At 40.3% G+C, this 15,672-nt stretch overlaps 1 protein-coding gene across 20 annotated transcripts in view; it reads left to right on the top strand.

Annotated features, from left to right (window-relative positions):
- Positions 1–15,650, top strand: part of add1 (adducin 1 (alpha)) — a 29,946-nt gene extending 14,296 nt beyond the window's left edge. For 3 of the 20 annotated variants that reach the window (XM_086053155.1, XM_086053158.1, XM_086053154.1), the window contains exons 11-17: positions 1,789–1,884; positions 1,970–2,062; positions 5,060–5,146; positions 6,859–7,015; positions 7,747–7,980; positions 9,045–9,137; positions 14,096–15,650. In XM_086053155.1, coding sequence (XP_085909281.1) covers positions 1,789–1,884; positions 1,970–2,062; positions 5,060–5,146; positions 6,859–7,015; positions 7,747–7,980; positions 9,045–9,137; positions 14,096–14,382 — 1,047 coding nt within the window. In that variant the 3' untranslated portion in view covers positions 14,383–15,650. The other 17 variants (XR_015089795.1, XR_015089796.1, XR_015089798.1 and 14 more) reach the window with 17 other exon arrangements.
- The last annotated feature ends 22 nt before the right edge of the window (positions 15,651–15,672 follow it).

Genomic DNA, 15,672 nt, shown 5'->3' with positions numbered 1-15,672 from the left:
TATCAAGGTAAAAATTACGAAATAAAATGTAAGATGGTCAAAACTAGAAATATTTCCAGTCTACTTGGATTCCTGAAAAAACTTCACATCAGATCATTAACACAGCACTGGTTAACTTAATGACAAAATGAGCTAAGACGCCATACTTTAACAGTAATTCATCTGGGAAACTGAGGTATTGCTGTTCTGGTTAGCAACATAGTTCAAAAGACTTCAGCAGTTCACTCCTTCATCGAATACGAGCTCTAGTATATCCTTTTGGTTAAAGGTGGAGGTGTTTATTTGTCAAGTGGATGGCAACTAATTGTGGTGCGGCATCTAATTGAGGGACTATTATGAGCTAATATGGTAATTCCACTTCCAAAACAGGGGTGCTCTCTCTCTCTCTCCCTCCTTATCCCTGTTGTCGTTGATGTTGTCTAATCAGCTTTGAAAACGACTTTGGTGATGCCAGCTCACCCTTCACCGCCCACTCTCCTCGCTTCGTAAGCGTCATCGTCTCCCGCCCGCTCCTCATCCCATCCCTCTCTCTTCTACTCTTCATCCTCGTCTGGGATGTTAACACATCATGATCTTGTTTTTTGTGTTCTTGTATGATTCAACATATCACTGATGATTGGGAAACATAGTAGCCTATGAGCATCATTTGATCATAGATCAATATAATGTCCTTACAACTCATCATGCAAAGAAGTTAAACCAATATTTGTCATATTTGTGTGGCCTTTAAACTTGGCGATACCAAACCAACTCAACTCTGACCCTAATTTCGTATTTTCCAAGCGCCTCTATATACATAACTGCGAGAAGGTGCCAGATGTCGGATGTTCTCTAGGGGTAAAGCATCTATTAAGGGCACATCTTTAATTTTAAGAATGTGTTTTATAGTCAGATTCAATAGAAGAAGGGACTTTCTGCAATATTACATATACCTTGATTTTTAAACGCCACCGTAAATGTCATCTTAACAGATGCCATTTTTGTGTTGTGCCAAATATATCTCCTTCAGCTGAAAGTTGTTTCATACTGTTTTTATTTTTACCAGTGCACTTTTATTTATTCAACTGCATAGAGTACCAGATGTCCTCTAGGATTAAAACATATTTTACAATTCATTTTGATAATAAGTAATAATACATTAAATAATACAATTACAAGCAGTTTTTGTAGTACTTTGTCTTTAAACTTCACTGACATTTAATATGACTCATGGTGGTGTCAGTCATAATAAATGATTACAGCCACTAAGAGGTATAATTTCGTTTTTATGAAAGTCGTCTTTATCACAACACTCACTACCTGCAGAGCTGCTGTGGCATCTTTAACGCTGTTGTTTATGGTTTAAAGAGGAAGTTGAATTATTCCATGCTGACCAATACAGCTGGAGTTGACTGTGGCTCGGTCAGGGTAAATAAATCCACAAAAATGTTGTTGAGGTGCGGTGTTTATTTTTCATTCACGTGTCACGTCTGTCAATAAATTGTGGCATTGTCTCCTACAAGGGAGGCCACTATTTGATTGTATTTGGTATTCGCAGACAAAATGTTTTGATGAATTCACATGAGTGGCTAATGGCAGCAATTTGATCGGAACAAAATATTGTTTAATCACTGACTCACCTCATTCAAATCATTTTTTTCATGGCAACCCATTTTTGTTCTTTTTCAGTTGAGCATGTTTATTTTATTTATGGTGAAGCCTGCAAAAATGTTTGTGTATGATTTCAGTTTGGTTCTCAGCTTCTTGCTTCTCTTTTGTGTTGACTTTATTATTGTGTGGCGTTCGCAGTGGACTAAAGAGGATGGAATGCGACAGGCCGCCGTGGCCAATCAGTTCATCCCGTTGAACACCAATCCCAAAGAAGTGCTGGAAATGAGGAATAAGGTAGCCTTGGATACTGTTACTGTTCACTCCTGATCATGTTTGTTTTTACAATATATGAATTCTTATTATGTCTGTGTTTTTGTAGATCCGTGAGCAGAATCTGCAGGACATTAAGACCGCGGGACCTCAGTCTCAGGTTCTGTGCGCTGGCTCGGTAGTGGAGCGCAACTTTCAGCAGGTCGGTGCTGCAATGTCACTTCTGTTCTGACCTGGAAAGGAATATTGGCTCCTATTTGGTTGCATAATCACTTTTATTTGGTTTGTACTAGGGCTGCTCGATTAAGCGATTTTGAACCGAAACCAAATTTTCTGGATAAAACGATGTTAAAAACGTTCAAATCGGCACGTTTGATTTTTTTTTATTTTTGGTGTATCTTAGCCACCGTAGTTTCCTCTGCATTTCCGCTTCCTCCTATGAGCGCGGAGTCCAAAACAACATCAACAGCCATGGCTACCGGCGATTCTGCTATTTGCTCAGGCAAGTGAGCGTTTAGTTAATAAATGATTTGGCAAATAGTAGCAAAATGACTTGCTGACAGACTGGTTTCCAGACTGTTTGGTTTACAGACTTGACTGTCTACTTTCTCTCATGTTGATGATTTAGTTTCAGATGGTATATGCACTTTCTTCTTCCATTATTGGTTTAAGAACAGATCTGAAATCTATTGTGTAAGTAAAATGCTGTTAATCACAATGGATTGTTCTGTGTGTATTAAGTTAAATTGACAGGAATTTTGAGTTCAAAGAAAGAAATATTAAGTTTAAATAAAAGACATTCAAAATACTTCATTTTTCCTTATTTTTTATTTTACAAAGCAATTGTAATCGTTCTCACCTGGTTTGAGAGAAAATAATCGGGATTTTCTTGTTAGGCAAAATCGAACAGCCCTAGTTTGTACATAACACATTGACCAAAGGATTATTGTGTATATTTATACATACATAAAGAAACGCCACATTTCCACCAAGTAGGCGGGATGTAATTAACTTGACATCAGACTGCCAATCAAGACGAACGTCCAATATGGACAGACCTTCGCCAAAACCAAAAGTGCATCTGATGCCCAGTTCCACTCCAGTCCTGTAGATGTCGACAATGCGCATTACAAAATGCAGAGCTGGGCACTTTACCCCCCCGCCCCCGCCCTTATTCATACAATTAGGAATGTGAGTGAGTAGCTTCTTTACACACACATACGTGACATAACACCCACGCCGCTGCCAAACTAGTTTGCTTTGCAGCAGCAACGAGCTGCGTGGTGCATCCTCTCCACAGTGTGGGAAACTGTATGCAACATGTGACATAATGGACAGATCAGCGCAGCAACAATTCAACAATGTGCGCGTCATATGTTGCAGACCTGTCGCCAACGTCATGTGAATCTATGCGGCAGTTGCCGCTCGCGCCGATGTTCGAGTATAAAGAAGCCTAAAAAGAAGCCTTTCACAGAGTAGGCTGAGATGAAATTTGGCCGCCTCGCGACCACGTCACACGCATGAGGGCCGATTAGTGGGCCGGACTAAAAACTTCCGGCCATGCTTAGTCCATTCCTTTTTTTAAATTTGTCAGCCACCACCCCCCCGCAACAAAAATGGGCATCCGGCCAGGCCGGAGCGTCCGACCAGTCCAGCCCCGGGACGGACTGCCCAACTTTGACAAAATGTCTGCAAACTGCACCATTATACACTTCTTGTCACCATAGCTCCATTTATTGTTTTGCTGCCCCACTCCAAATGGACTGTAATGACAAAAAGTCCAAATCAATTCCTTCATGTGCACCTTTCTTCAGAGCTCAGAGATCTCTACCAATATGCAATCATGTCATGGGTGTCATGTCCTACAGTTCATTTGTGCTTGGCTGAGTTCAAGGAAAGGAATAGTGTTCTGTAGGTTTTTCTTCTACACCGACTAATCAATGGACTGCAGTGTGAATGGCTCCACCTTTTTAGGTAGTGTACCACTGAGGTCGGTGTACCAAAGGTAAGGTGCCAAAAATTGGCTGAGTTTTTGGTGCTCTTTAAAAACCAATAATAACAAAAACAAAGAAATCGCTGGTTCCTTGGTGGAAATGGGGCTAAAATATTGTCTTTCCAGGTCGGGGAACCCTAATACCAAAAAGCTGCAATAAGTGAACATTGTGCATTATATTATTAAGTCATAGTTGTATTAATATTTGGATGCGCTTTGGCAGGCTTCATGGAATGTTGAGCTCAAAATAAATCATGACTTCTTTGAGGTTTTGCATGCATGCGTTCATCGCCGTATGTCGGGTAGTTTTTCCGCATCCGCGATACAAGAAAGAGCAGGATGTGAGGCAAATGAACAGAAGTGTCAACAGTTGAGTTTGTTGGTATTAAAATTCCCTTTCATGAGAGCAGATGCCGCTTTGACGCATGGTACCGCTTTGCATGCGTATGGAGCTTTTCTGCATGTTTGCTTCAGTGGATGCACAGGTGTAATTAAACAAAAACTAATACCACTCCTATCAAATACAGTAAAGTCATCAAATCTCCAAACTCCAGCTTCCAATAAACCCAACACCGCATTTTCCTTAAATAGTGGCCTCCAACTTATTAAAAATACATACCAAACCTATAAAAACAACACGACCGTGATTGGTCGTTACCTGAGCAACAAACAAACGCAATATTTATCAGAATGCCTTGTTTCAACTAGTGGGCCTGCATCGAACATATGTTATAAAAAACATTTAAAAAATGTTAGGGTTGACTTCCACTTTAAAGAGAAAGTGGCATTATGCGATGTGGGATAACCACAACAGAGTAGAAACATGCCGCAAATCTACTACTCACGGAGGCTGAAAATGCATTGTCGTGTTTTCCAGAAAACACAAAAATAGAACCAAATACTGAATATATTTATTAAAAATTAGGGTATGGGTGACATTTTCTGAAACTCAGATTTTAGCATTAGGACTCAACTCCTATTAAGATTAATTAATTAATTATTTATTTATTTTTAAACCCTGATAGGTGCTACCTGGCCACTATATGAGGAAATTTGGGAGGGGGGTACACTAAAGTGAGTTGTGCAATGATGCTGCTTGTGCGAATCCTTTCCGCCTTTGCATGCGTGTATCTAGAGTCCCGGTTGCTAACATGAGTCTGCTGCCCCTTCTACATCCTTCCACCCTCACTGGGTTTACTATTGCAGGATGCCCCTCTGTCTGACTGTACAGACACTATTGACGGCCTCGATGCCTCCGAGGGGTCCTATAGTCCTGCTAGATCTATTAGAAAGGTACTTGCAGCTGCAGTCACTAATCTGTTCCTCACATCGTCTCTCTCAGGAGAGTCTGTCGCCATGGTTGTATGATGTGTATGAAGGAGGCTATGGTCTGTGCGGGATAGACTTTTGCTTCTTTTATGTATTAATCTTTCAAATTTGCAGCATTTATCCACCTTTGTGCTTTACACAAAATCCAGCAAAGTAAAAGATTGTCGTACAGTGTGCGCTTTTTCGCAGCAACACAAAGATGGCTACAATTGCGCTTGTAATATGCGAGGATGGGTGTTCAGTGTTTGACTTCACACCCTGGTCTTAACCTTATAGAATTTCTTTACACACGCACTGCCTCGCCTCTTTTAGGGCTCATACATTACCTCACATGGCATAAAATTACTATTCAACTCTGTTCCTGTCCCCTCATTTCATGTCCACTCCATGAGTAGGAATGTTATTCTTCTTACTAATCTTGAAAAGTTTATATTCAAAGGTTATTGTGGATTTGTTACATCATTTAGAATTGTACTCTACTTTCATGAAAGGATTTTTTTTTTTTTTTTTTAATTCTACCTCCAAATGCAACTTTGTTCCGTTCTGTGTCATGGAATGGTGCCGCCTTCAGAAGCGGTGTAAATTGGGCTTTGCCATTCACTTCTCTTCCAGTTTTGACACTCCTGCTGAAGTCTGAAAAATTCAATTTTTTCCTCTGCGTTCCAAGCTGCTGGTAAATGTTAGCATTTACGTACGATTTAAAATAGGCTTTACGCTGTTTAAATGTTTTTTTGTAGGTCTCGCGTGTGTTCGTTTTATCTTTCAAGAAGGTATCCAATGTAAATAAAGACTCACACAAGTCGATTGAATTTTCTCGTCAGTTTTCTTTTCCATCTCTGAAGTTCAGGAATCATCCAATAATCAGATCCGGGCAGCTTTTCCATCCTCGCGGGCGAGTGCAGAAAAGGGGCACGGTCTAACATGCAGGCCTCACATTTATACTGTCTTCAAAATCTAAACATAATGCGGGCTGGTCTCCTCCCTGGCTGGCCCTGCCTATGGGGCTGATCTTCTCCAGCTGGTCCCATGCTCAGACCAGGGCACACTGAGACTTTTAACTGATTATGCGATGTGTAATTCCCATTTTTGTTTTTGGTTAACCTTGAAAAGTGAAAATGTCACTTAAGCAGGAGTACAACACAGAAAATAGTGGGAAATGTCTTATTTTACAGGCATTTTAAATGTGTATTTACAGTCAGTCACCTACCTACCTCTATTAGGTCTCTGATACTAAACCCCAAACGTGGAAAATTTCCAGGTTGTCTTCAGCGTAATGGTGGAAAATGATGGCTTTTAGATGAAGATTAAAAGAGAATTTTTGTATACTGTTCTATTGAGGGAAAGAAGTTAAACTAGACACCTGAATGTAAATGTTAAAAATAATTTTCCGTTTGTACATCACAGCAGTTCCTAGATACAAAAAAAAAAAATGCCCCTATTGACATGAGCAGCATTTGGATTGAATGCTTAGAAAGCTTTGATTTTACTACAGAGATGCAAGGACATTATTTTCCTGCCATTGTCTCACTGTCGAATGAAAATAATGTAATAATCCGTCAGATCTGTCCTGTTCCGGTTGCTCAAGATAGATATTTGATTCGCTAAAATCCATTTACCGTAAATGTCAAACTTCATCTTTTGTTTTTCCCCTTTCCCTTCTCGTCTTTGTCCCAAAGGGGGAACTGGTGACTGCGTCTAAGGCCATCATCGAGAAGGAGTACCAGCCCAAAGTGATTGTCAGCAAGCAGGGGCCCAACCCCTTCAACAAGTTCACCGACCAAGAGCTGGACGAGTATCGTCGAGAGGTAGAGCTGAAGCAGAAAGGACCGGAAGGTAAATAGCTACAGCAATTCCTCAACGATGTTGTGCAAAGATGCTCTCCTGGAGTTTGTGAGTAGCATAGGGGATGACCTCGGAATAACCTGATTTGGACTGTCTTCCATGTGCCAGTGTCATCATTTGCCGACAACGTACTTTGGAAACGTGTTTCAATTGAGAAAATGTTACATTGTGTTTTGATGGAGTTTGAATTCATCAAGAAAAGGCGACACCTGTAAAAATGTCAGAAGTGGACCATTAGATCTCAAAATATGAATACGGAATTGTGTGAATGCATGTATTTTTTTTAAATATAATATTGATAGTATATTACAATTTATATCAAATGAAAGTTTAAAACAAAATAAAAAGGACTATTATGGAGAAATGTACAGAAACGGCAAAAACTGAGGCTGATTGGGTTAATAAGGCACACACAACTGATCATCTTGATTGCTGTGCAGGGAACTCGACAAGACTCATCTGAGAGACCATTTATGTACCTCCTGTAGTTGCTGTTGTTTTGGTTAGTAACAGAGATAAAATGCACTCTGTTTACTGTTTGGAGCATCAGTTAACTGGGATACAATTGCACCAGTTATCTTTTTCGGGATGGGGGGAATGAGGAAGCATCAATTTGAAGGAGTGCTTATTTGAATGGATGAATCATTATACAGTAGCATAGCTGGAATAGTGGGTAATGATGTCTCTCCACCTACACGTGCACTGCCAACACGGACTCACAGTGCAGGAAGAAGGTGATTCTAAGGCAGCACTCTCCTCCGAGCTGGAAAGTGTGCTGACGGTCGAAGCCCCCGATCCCCCTCCTGTGCCCTCTGCGCCCGGCACAGCAACAGCCTCCGGGCAGGGCCCCCCGACCCTTGCGGATGCGGTCCACCCGGACTCCCCCCATAGGGAGTTCCACTGCGCCGTGCTGCGAGCCCTCAGCAAGGAGCCGATGGAGGCGAATCAGGCTGAAGGTACATGAGGTCAAGCGGAGGCGATCAACCCTGCCCTGTCCTCTCTCCCCTCTCCGGGCGGGTCCTGAGTCTGCTGCTCCCCTCCCTGCCCCCAACTCCCTCGCTCTGATGTCAAAGGCATCCGAGAATTCTGCAGATTGGAACGAGGAGCCGAGGACGCCCGGGTGCTCGCTCCTCGCATCCAAACGTGCCTTTTGCTGTGGTTGTGCTGTGCTTAACCTCTCCAATCAGAACAGCCCGTATTTGGACTGGAACGATGATGCTTCTTCCTGCTATAACCCTTCCTGGATTGATTTCTGTTGGTGTCCACTCTCCTGCACCTTTGAAACTAATTGAAACCAATACACGTGGACAAAGTTGTTGGTACCCTAAAATGTGTTTCGCACAGCGGCTGAAATAAATTCAGATATAAACCTGTAGGGGGTAATAGGGTAAAGGTGTTTTACTTTTCTTACTGAAATGTATATGTAGACTAAACAAACAAACAAAACAACGTGCCTTGAGACTTGGTCAAGTTGTTGCGCTGCCTTGCTGCAGCCAGCAGCAAAAAAAGGAGGGTTGTCCTGAATTTGTGCAGCATTCAATGAAATCTCAAGACTTTCAAGGCAATGTGGTGCCCAGTGTTAGTAATCCTGTCGGGGGATTGGTCCATAAAAAAGGAGACCCCTCCCACATACACATTTTTAATAGTCAAATACATTCCTAAAAATATTGCTAAAAAGAACACATGGCAAGAAGATAAACTACAAAGAAAAGAGCATTTGAAGGAGGGTTCTGTTTCCTTCTGGGGCTTCTTTGCTCCGTTCGACACATGGTGTCTTATATACATGGCTAATTTTGATACATTTCTATTGATATCAGTTTCAAGTTTCTTTCGGTGATAAATGTGGGTTTTTCACTATTATTTCTATCAAGGATTTTGTCCATGTGTCAATTTGTTTGGCTTTTGAGACATGTTGAAGGGAGATTTCAACTGTGACTTAATGAATCCCTCTTGCCTTAAATCAATCAGTCTTTTCTGTTTTTTCTGGTAGTCAAATTACTTTCTTAATTTTTCCCCCCAGATCAAGAGCAATTAGCAGAACCAGAGGAAGAGGAGGCCAAAGACCCAAAGGCCACCAGTACGCCACCCAGCACTCCGGTCAGAGCAGAGGAAGGTAAAGTTGGGCCAATTCTAACTACTGGGGCTCCCGTTGGCCCAACTTGGTTTAAATAAGGGATTTCCGCCAGTCCTCCAGGCTGGATGGATGACATCTCTGGTGGTCTTCCAGAGGACAATGTGGAGTCTCCTATGCATCCGTGTGGCTGTTTAAATGTTTTAATCGCATTACTATTGTTCTGTGTTTGTGTAATAACAGGCCAAGAGGCAAAATTAGTACAATTGTAAAAATAGTAATGAAAAGGAATTCAAACGTTAAAACACTTATTTTTATAGATATTTAAGTCTTATAATTGTTTTATCTTGCTGGGGTTCATTCACTATCTTATTTTTGTTTAAACTTTAATTATCGTTAAACAAATGGCCATTTACTTTGTTCTTTCCAACAGTGGCGAAAAAAGTAATTTCTCTTTTTAACCTGTAGGGGAGGCCTTTGCGCTAGTAGAACCCATTATTTTTCTCATAGCTACTAAATAAGAACACAAAAAGGAAGGGACAAGTAGTTAATTTCTGAGTAAAATTCATATGTAGAATGTTGCTAAAAGTAAACAGTGACTAAAAAGGTATATTACATTTCACATCTGTAGGGGAACTCGCGCAAAAAAAACGAATTTCAAACTGCATGACGTCACAGTGGAGGAAATTGTTATCTGATTGCTCCCTTGTTGAATTTGTTAGTTTGCTCAATTACAAAGAAATTCTATCTCTAATTGTTGTGGTTGTTGAGTCATTACTGTAGGAGACAAAATATCTTATCTATAATCTTTTAGTTTATAGAGTAGCCTCTAAATTTGAAAATAAAATTGGCGGGAGTTCAAGCTTTTAGTTTCAAATGGCAGCTGAGATACTTCAAGGTTTTATTTTCTGTAAGTACTAACTTTGTCACAGATAGGGCATCAAATACTTATTTAGCTTGATAAATTGCAGCGCATTTTTAGTTTTTGTTTGAATTCTTAAAAAAAATGTCATTCTGTTCCTTACCAAAATCAATAAACACTAATATAATTAGACTGTTAATTTCTTTGTAAGTGAACAAGCTAACAAATTCAGCAAGGAATTAAATAATTATTCACCCTACTGTACATCATATCCATTTATCATTAGTGTTCTACAGTATTAATATTTGTATGACTTAACATTGTCATTATTAGTATTATATTAGTATTATTATAATATAAAAACAACCCAATATCATTATAATTAGTATTATTAGTAGTATTATATCTTAGTATTACACTTGTGTGACAATTAAAACTGTAGAATTGTTACCCAAAAATGTTATGGTGACAATTTAGCGTTGGAATTGATTATTTCTATTTCCATTATTTACTACGGTAGAAATTGTAAAAATAATATAAAGTAATTTCTCAGGCAAAGTTTATAAAATATACAGTAGACATATGAGTATGTCCTTCCTCTTGGTCTTTATTACAGTTGGATTACACCTACGTCACAGCAGCAACAAAAGTGTACTGTATAATGAATTTGTAATTCTCTAAAGTCAAGGTGAGAGGTAAATGGTATGCAGCTTTGACGTCCGTTGTAATCCAAGACGTGAGCTACTGTTCTATTACGTCTCCCCCTTGATCCTCCGCCTTCCATCGTCCATCTCGTTGGGGTCCACTAAGAATGGCGGGCCGCCATTCTGTTCCCCCTACCACCCAAATTTTGTTTTAAATTTTAACACTGTGCCTGTGGTTTGATCTGCATAGACATTTGTTTCTACTTGTGCTTTTTTTTTTCTTCTTTTTGGCTGCGATTACAATCAGGAGATGGAAATGCAAAAGAGTACCTGTTACCATAGTAAGTACGTACAGTTCCATGACCCACCGCCAAACCATCTCCATGCTTGTCTTCTGGCATGCCTCTCCTCTTTCTTGCTATAGTGCTAGTGCTATGTGCCCTAATGACTCCATAGCTCTTAACGCTCCTCCTGGACGTGAGTGAGGTTTATTTCAGAGCTCCCCCAACGAGGACCTGCATGGTAAAATTCATAACAGGTGTTTGATCCGTGGAAAAATTCCATGGACGTCCACTTCTGTGGCTTTCGATGACTTTTCCAGTCTCTCTATAGCTCTGTTGCAACCTGCTGAGGACACTGTAATCATTGGCCACCTCCCTCACAGAACATCCTGTTTGCAGCCCCTCAACGTTGAGGTTCTATTAATCAGTTGTTAGGCCTCAGTCATCTTGGTCTCATGATGAAGAGAACTGTTTAAATACCAATTCTAATTGAACCAGGAAATGTGTTGTCCATCGTTGGATCAAACACCTGTTGTGAATTTTGCTGTTCAGCTGATAGTTAAAAAGTTGCAATTTGTTCAAAAAGTACTGAAATATTGAACATTTGGACACCTGCATTCAAAGGTCTACTCAAGGTCAAATTAAGTTCATCAGTAAAGGATGTCGTGCATTTTAGGTTGATCCAGAAATTTCAACTGATTGGCATGAAGTTTTATGCATTTGCTGTTCGGTTGCAAAATCGAATTAACGGTATTGAAAAGCACTCATTATGTGTAAACTAAATAAAGAATAGCAGATGCTCCTGAAGTAACCCTCACCACCCACCTTTTCGTTATTAGTTAACCTCGCTCCTTGCCAACGACCCTCAACGAAAATAACCACATTTTCCTTCTCAAAATGGTGGGGTGAAATCCTGAATGTGTTTTGTTATGTATTTTTTTTATTACAGATGTCTTCTTCACCAGGTACACAAGTGCCTTATTTGAGTGTGTGGCTTCCTGCTGTTGGCTTTTTATGCTGCCATGCTTGGAAACGCTGCTCCAAGGCCAAAGCTGTTACCATATTGTTATGTGTGTGGGTGTGTAGGAGAGGAATGGTTGCGCAATAGGCTGAATAGTATTAGACTAACATTAAAATGGGTGTTTTTTGGTAGCTGTGTGAGCTTCATGTCACTGGTTGTTTCATTTAAACCTGCACCATTTCATATTCAATTATCCTCCTGCGACCCTTTTAATCAGACTGTATTTAATTAACTTCGATCTTATGAGAAGTTCCTAAGTTAAAGAGGCATTTGTTGAAGTTACACTTTCAGATTAGGATCATTACTGTTGAACTAGAGCAAGTAGCCTTCAGTGTTTTTGGTCTCAGGAGGTTAAGAATGTTGCCATGTGGTGTTGTGAGCTCACCCGTGTGGTTTTGCTTTCTTATAACCTTTGAAAGCACCAAAGTGGTCTATAGCAGAACATAATATATATATGTTTTTGTCTATATACACAGGGTGGAAATGAACAAAGGAATGGCACTTGTTAAGATTTTGCTGTTTTAAATGAAGGTAAAGCTAACCGACAGAAAGAGCACTCTGATTTCCTCAAATAGTGGCCAGGCCTTTTTATTTTTATTTAAATGAATCGCGTTGCTCATGGCATCGTCGTCTCTGCTTCTTTCAGGTTTTTCGTCCCTAGCTTTAATTTTGTTGAAACTTATTTTATATACAAAATCAGCTCTACAGATGACATGTCTGCTCTGTAGACCTTGTTGCGTCGTGATAAAGACATCCTCAGCGAAACATGGCGGTGCCAGTCGTAATGTTAATTACAGCCCACATGTTATGGAGAAAGATGCAGCGATTCATTCATCGGGGTGCGGTTCTATTAAGAGTGGAGACCACTGTTTGAGGAAATAGTGTTTTGTTTTTTTTAACGCTGGCAGGATGATGGGCAGTGTTGTTCCGGCTTTGATCTGAGTTAAAGAAACTCAGAGGCTGAGGTTGATTTTGTCCCTCATTCCGATTCGGTGCCGTTTGAACAAAACAGCGACACGAAAAAGGCAGAAAAATGCCGTCTGGAAAATTTCCCGATTGAGTTTAAGACCCCTATTCCGTGTCGGTTCTGTTTTTACACAGCAACATCAGGGAAAAGGCAGAAATTAGGGCTTTATAGGGCAGTGTAAAAGGTGTTTACTTAGAGACGTTGTGGTTCAATTGCCTGGTCGACTTTGCCCCATATTCCTTGTTGATGCCATTTATCTAGCAGCGACGGGGGGGAAAGGTGTACAAAAGCAGACCTTTACAGAGAGTCGAAGGGGCTTTACACATCATCATGCCTTTATGATGTGTCTGATGATACCAAGGTTGACTTCCCCCTGCTGTTCTGTCTCGTTGTTTAGATAGTAGAGAAACACAGAAAATAGTGAGAAAAGGGCGGATCTTACTGTCTGCGTTAAAAGGGGCTTACACACAGGTGCATTGCTCTGTTATATTTTGGCCTAAAACAGAAATTTAAGATGGAAAAACTTTAAAATATTACTGACATGTATGGCAACAAAGCAAACAAGTTTTTACTTGTGTCTTTATGTTCGGGTTCAATAACAGGGACGCCTGTTCTGTGAACTCTTATTTCCTTGTTGTGATATGCAGGAAAGCCACTTTTCACAAGAGCAAAACTTCAAACATTAAGTGTAATTGTCCAACTTACGTTATTAAAGTTGAAATCTTGAGTTGGCCCATTTTTTTTTTTTTTTTTTTAAACACAGTGGAGGCGGAAAGTAGTGCTATTGAATTTGTGCCCCTAATTCCGTGTTGGTGCCGTTTCTACAGAACAGAAATTGAGAGAGGAGAGGTGAAAAAATGCTGCCTTTTAAGGTAGTGCTAAAGGGGTTTAGACACACTTGTCATCCCACCCTGCAGTCCCTCCAAAGGCGGAAAACTGCTAGGTCATTCAAACAGTACAGGGATTACGGAGGTGAATGGCAGAAAATGGGGATTTACACACAGGCATTGTCCCACCTCTGTTATGGCTCTGTTACTAGTGGTGAAGGTGGAAAACTTGTGACTTGTGACACATTTCGTTCTGATGTAATTTAGACAGAACGGCGACTGAAGAGGGGTGAACAATGCTGAGTCTTACAGGCAGTGTCACCCTGTCTGTGTGTGTGGGAGTGTAAACTCAACAGCGCCTCCTTTCTGTCATTGACCGTTGCCACTCTCCCCATTAGAGACCTTGCCGGAGCCGACGTTTAAGGACGACAGTGACGCCGCCACCCTGAGACAGACCCTGCCTGACTTAACCCCCGACGACCCATCCGATGCCCCAGCGCTTCCCGTCGAGGACTCCGACGCCGTCCCTGCCCCTGCTGCTGCTGAACCCGCCGATGACATCGAGGAACCTGCTGCTGCTGACGCCGAAGGCGACGAGTCTCCCAGCAAGTCCCCCTCCAAAAAGAAAAAGAAGTTCCGCACTCCTTCCTTCTTGAAGAAGAACAAAAAGAAGCCGGAGTCCTAAGTATGAGCTTCCTCACGCTTTACCCCCTTTGTTTTAACACCACTAGTCGCTGGCTTTTTAACCTTTAATTTTCCTTTAGCGCGTGCCAATTTTGTATACAGTCTAAAAAAAAAAAAAAAAAATAAATTAAAAAAAGTCATTATTTAGGGTGTGATGCCTCCTGTCTTTGTCCACTCTGCTGGCCTTTTATTTTTTAAATGCATGTCTAAGAAGCACCCAGTGCAAAGCAAAGCCAGTTATTGTAACCACAAGAATGTATTTGGGATGTAACCATATAAAAAAAGTGTCTATTAAGAACAAAAAAAAGTATATGCAGAAAGAAAACCCACTGATTTCACTGTTAAAATTGCAAAAAAGTACTAATTTAGTGACCGCGGCTAACATATGAGCTAATTAACCACCTGTCAGTTATGGGCTGTATTCCTGTGGTTGCTTTACTATGAAGGAATGTGTACAAAGATAAACATATTCACATTTGTGTCTGTTATTTTTCTGAATATTACATGTTTTATTTTGTCACACACTATATACGAGCCATAGTTAGCTTGCTGTGAGAGAGCACTGTTGAACCACTGTTTATTTTTCATTGTTTTGTCTTTAACCACACTCTGCAAACTATTTTAATGTATTTGCCTTTTAGGTCATATATGTGCCGTAGAAATAAACATCCTCTGTTACAACTCCGCCATCTTTTAATAAAACTATAATAAAGTAAAATGACTGGACCTTTAAAGATGCCTGATTGATACGTGACATTTTGCTTCCCTGCTTTTTTTGCCATGCTAGCCATTAGCATTGTTAGCATCTGCTTCTTGAAAATTTATTTCTGTAAGTTAATCTTTGTGATTTGATGGTCATCACAAGTTCCCTCTGCCATAACTGGTACATCTCTGAGGTGCTTGAACCACTATCTGGGTTGATTTGCTTTTAGGTTATCTGCCATAATGTACAAATAAACATCACTTTTTCACATAACTACAATGCATTAAAATTACATACTTAAAGGGTGCTGGGTTTGCACGTTAGAGTTTGCTTCCCTGCTCATGTTCATGCTAGTCATTTGCTCAGTGGTTGTTTGAAATGAATTTCTGTCTATAATTGAAGTTTCATTTGTTTGTTCTGTGGTTATCATCACACTTGGCATCACTGGTATTGTTTGTGTTGCCTATGTTAAAAAAAAAAGTGCTGCTTTTCTGAACCATTTTCTGGGCGCATTTGTTTTTAGCTTATGTTCCACTCAATTGAAAAATAAAATAGCCAAATACTTGGGTAGGCTTACTCCTGATTCCT

This window comes from Filicampus tigris, chromosome 15, assembly GCF_054856515.1.
Source record: "Filicampus tigris isolate MCC_2025a chromosome 15, RoL_Ftig_1.0, whole genome shotgun sequence".
Classification (NCBI taxonomy): Eukaryota; Metazoa; Chordata; class Actinopteri; order Syngnathiformes; family Syngnathidae; genus Filicampus; species Filicampus tigris.
Note: the sequence above shows the minus strand (reverse complement) of the source record. Positions and strands in the feature narration are given on the sequence as shown.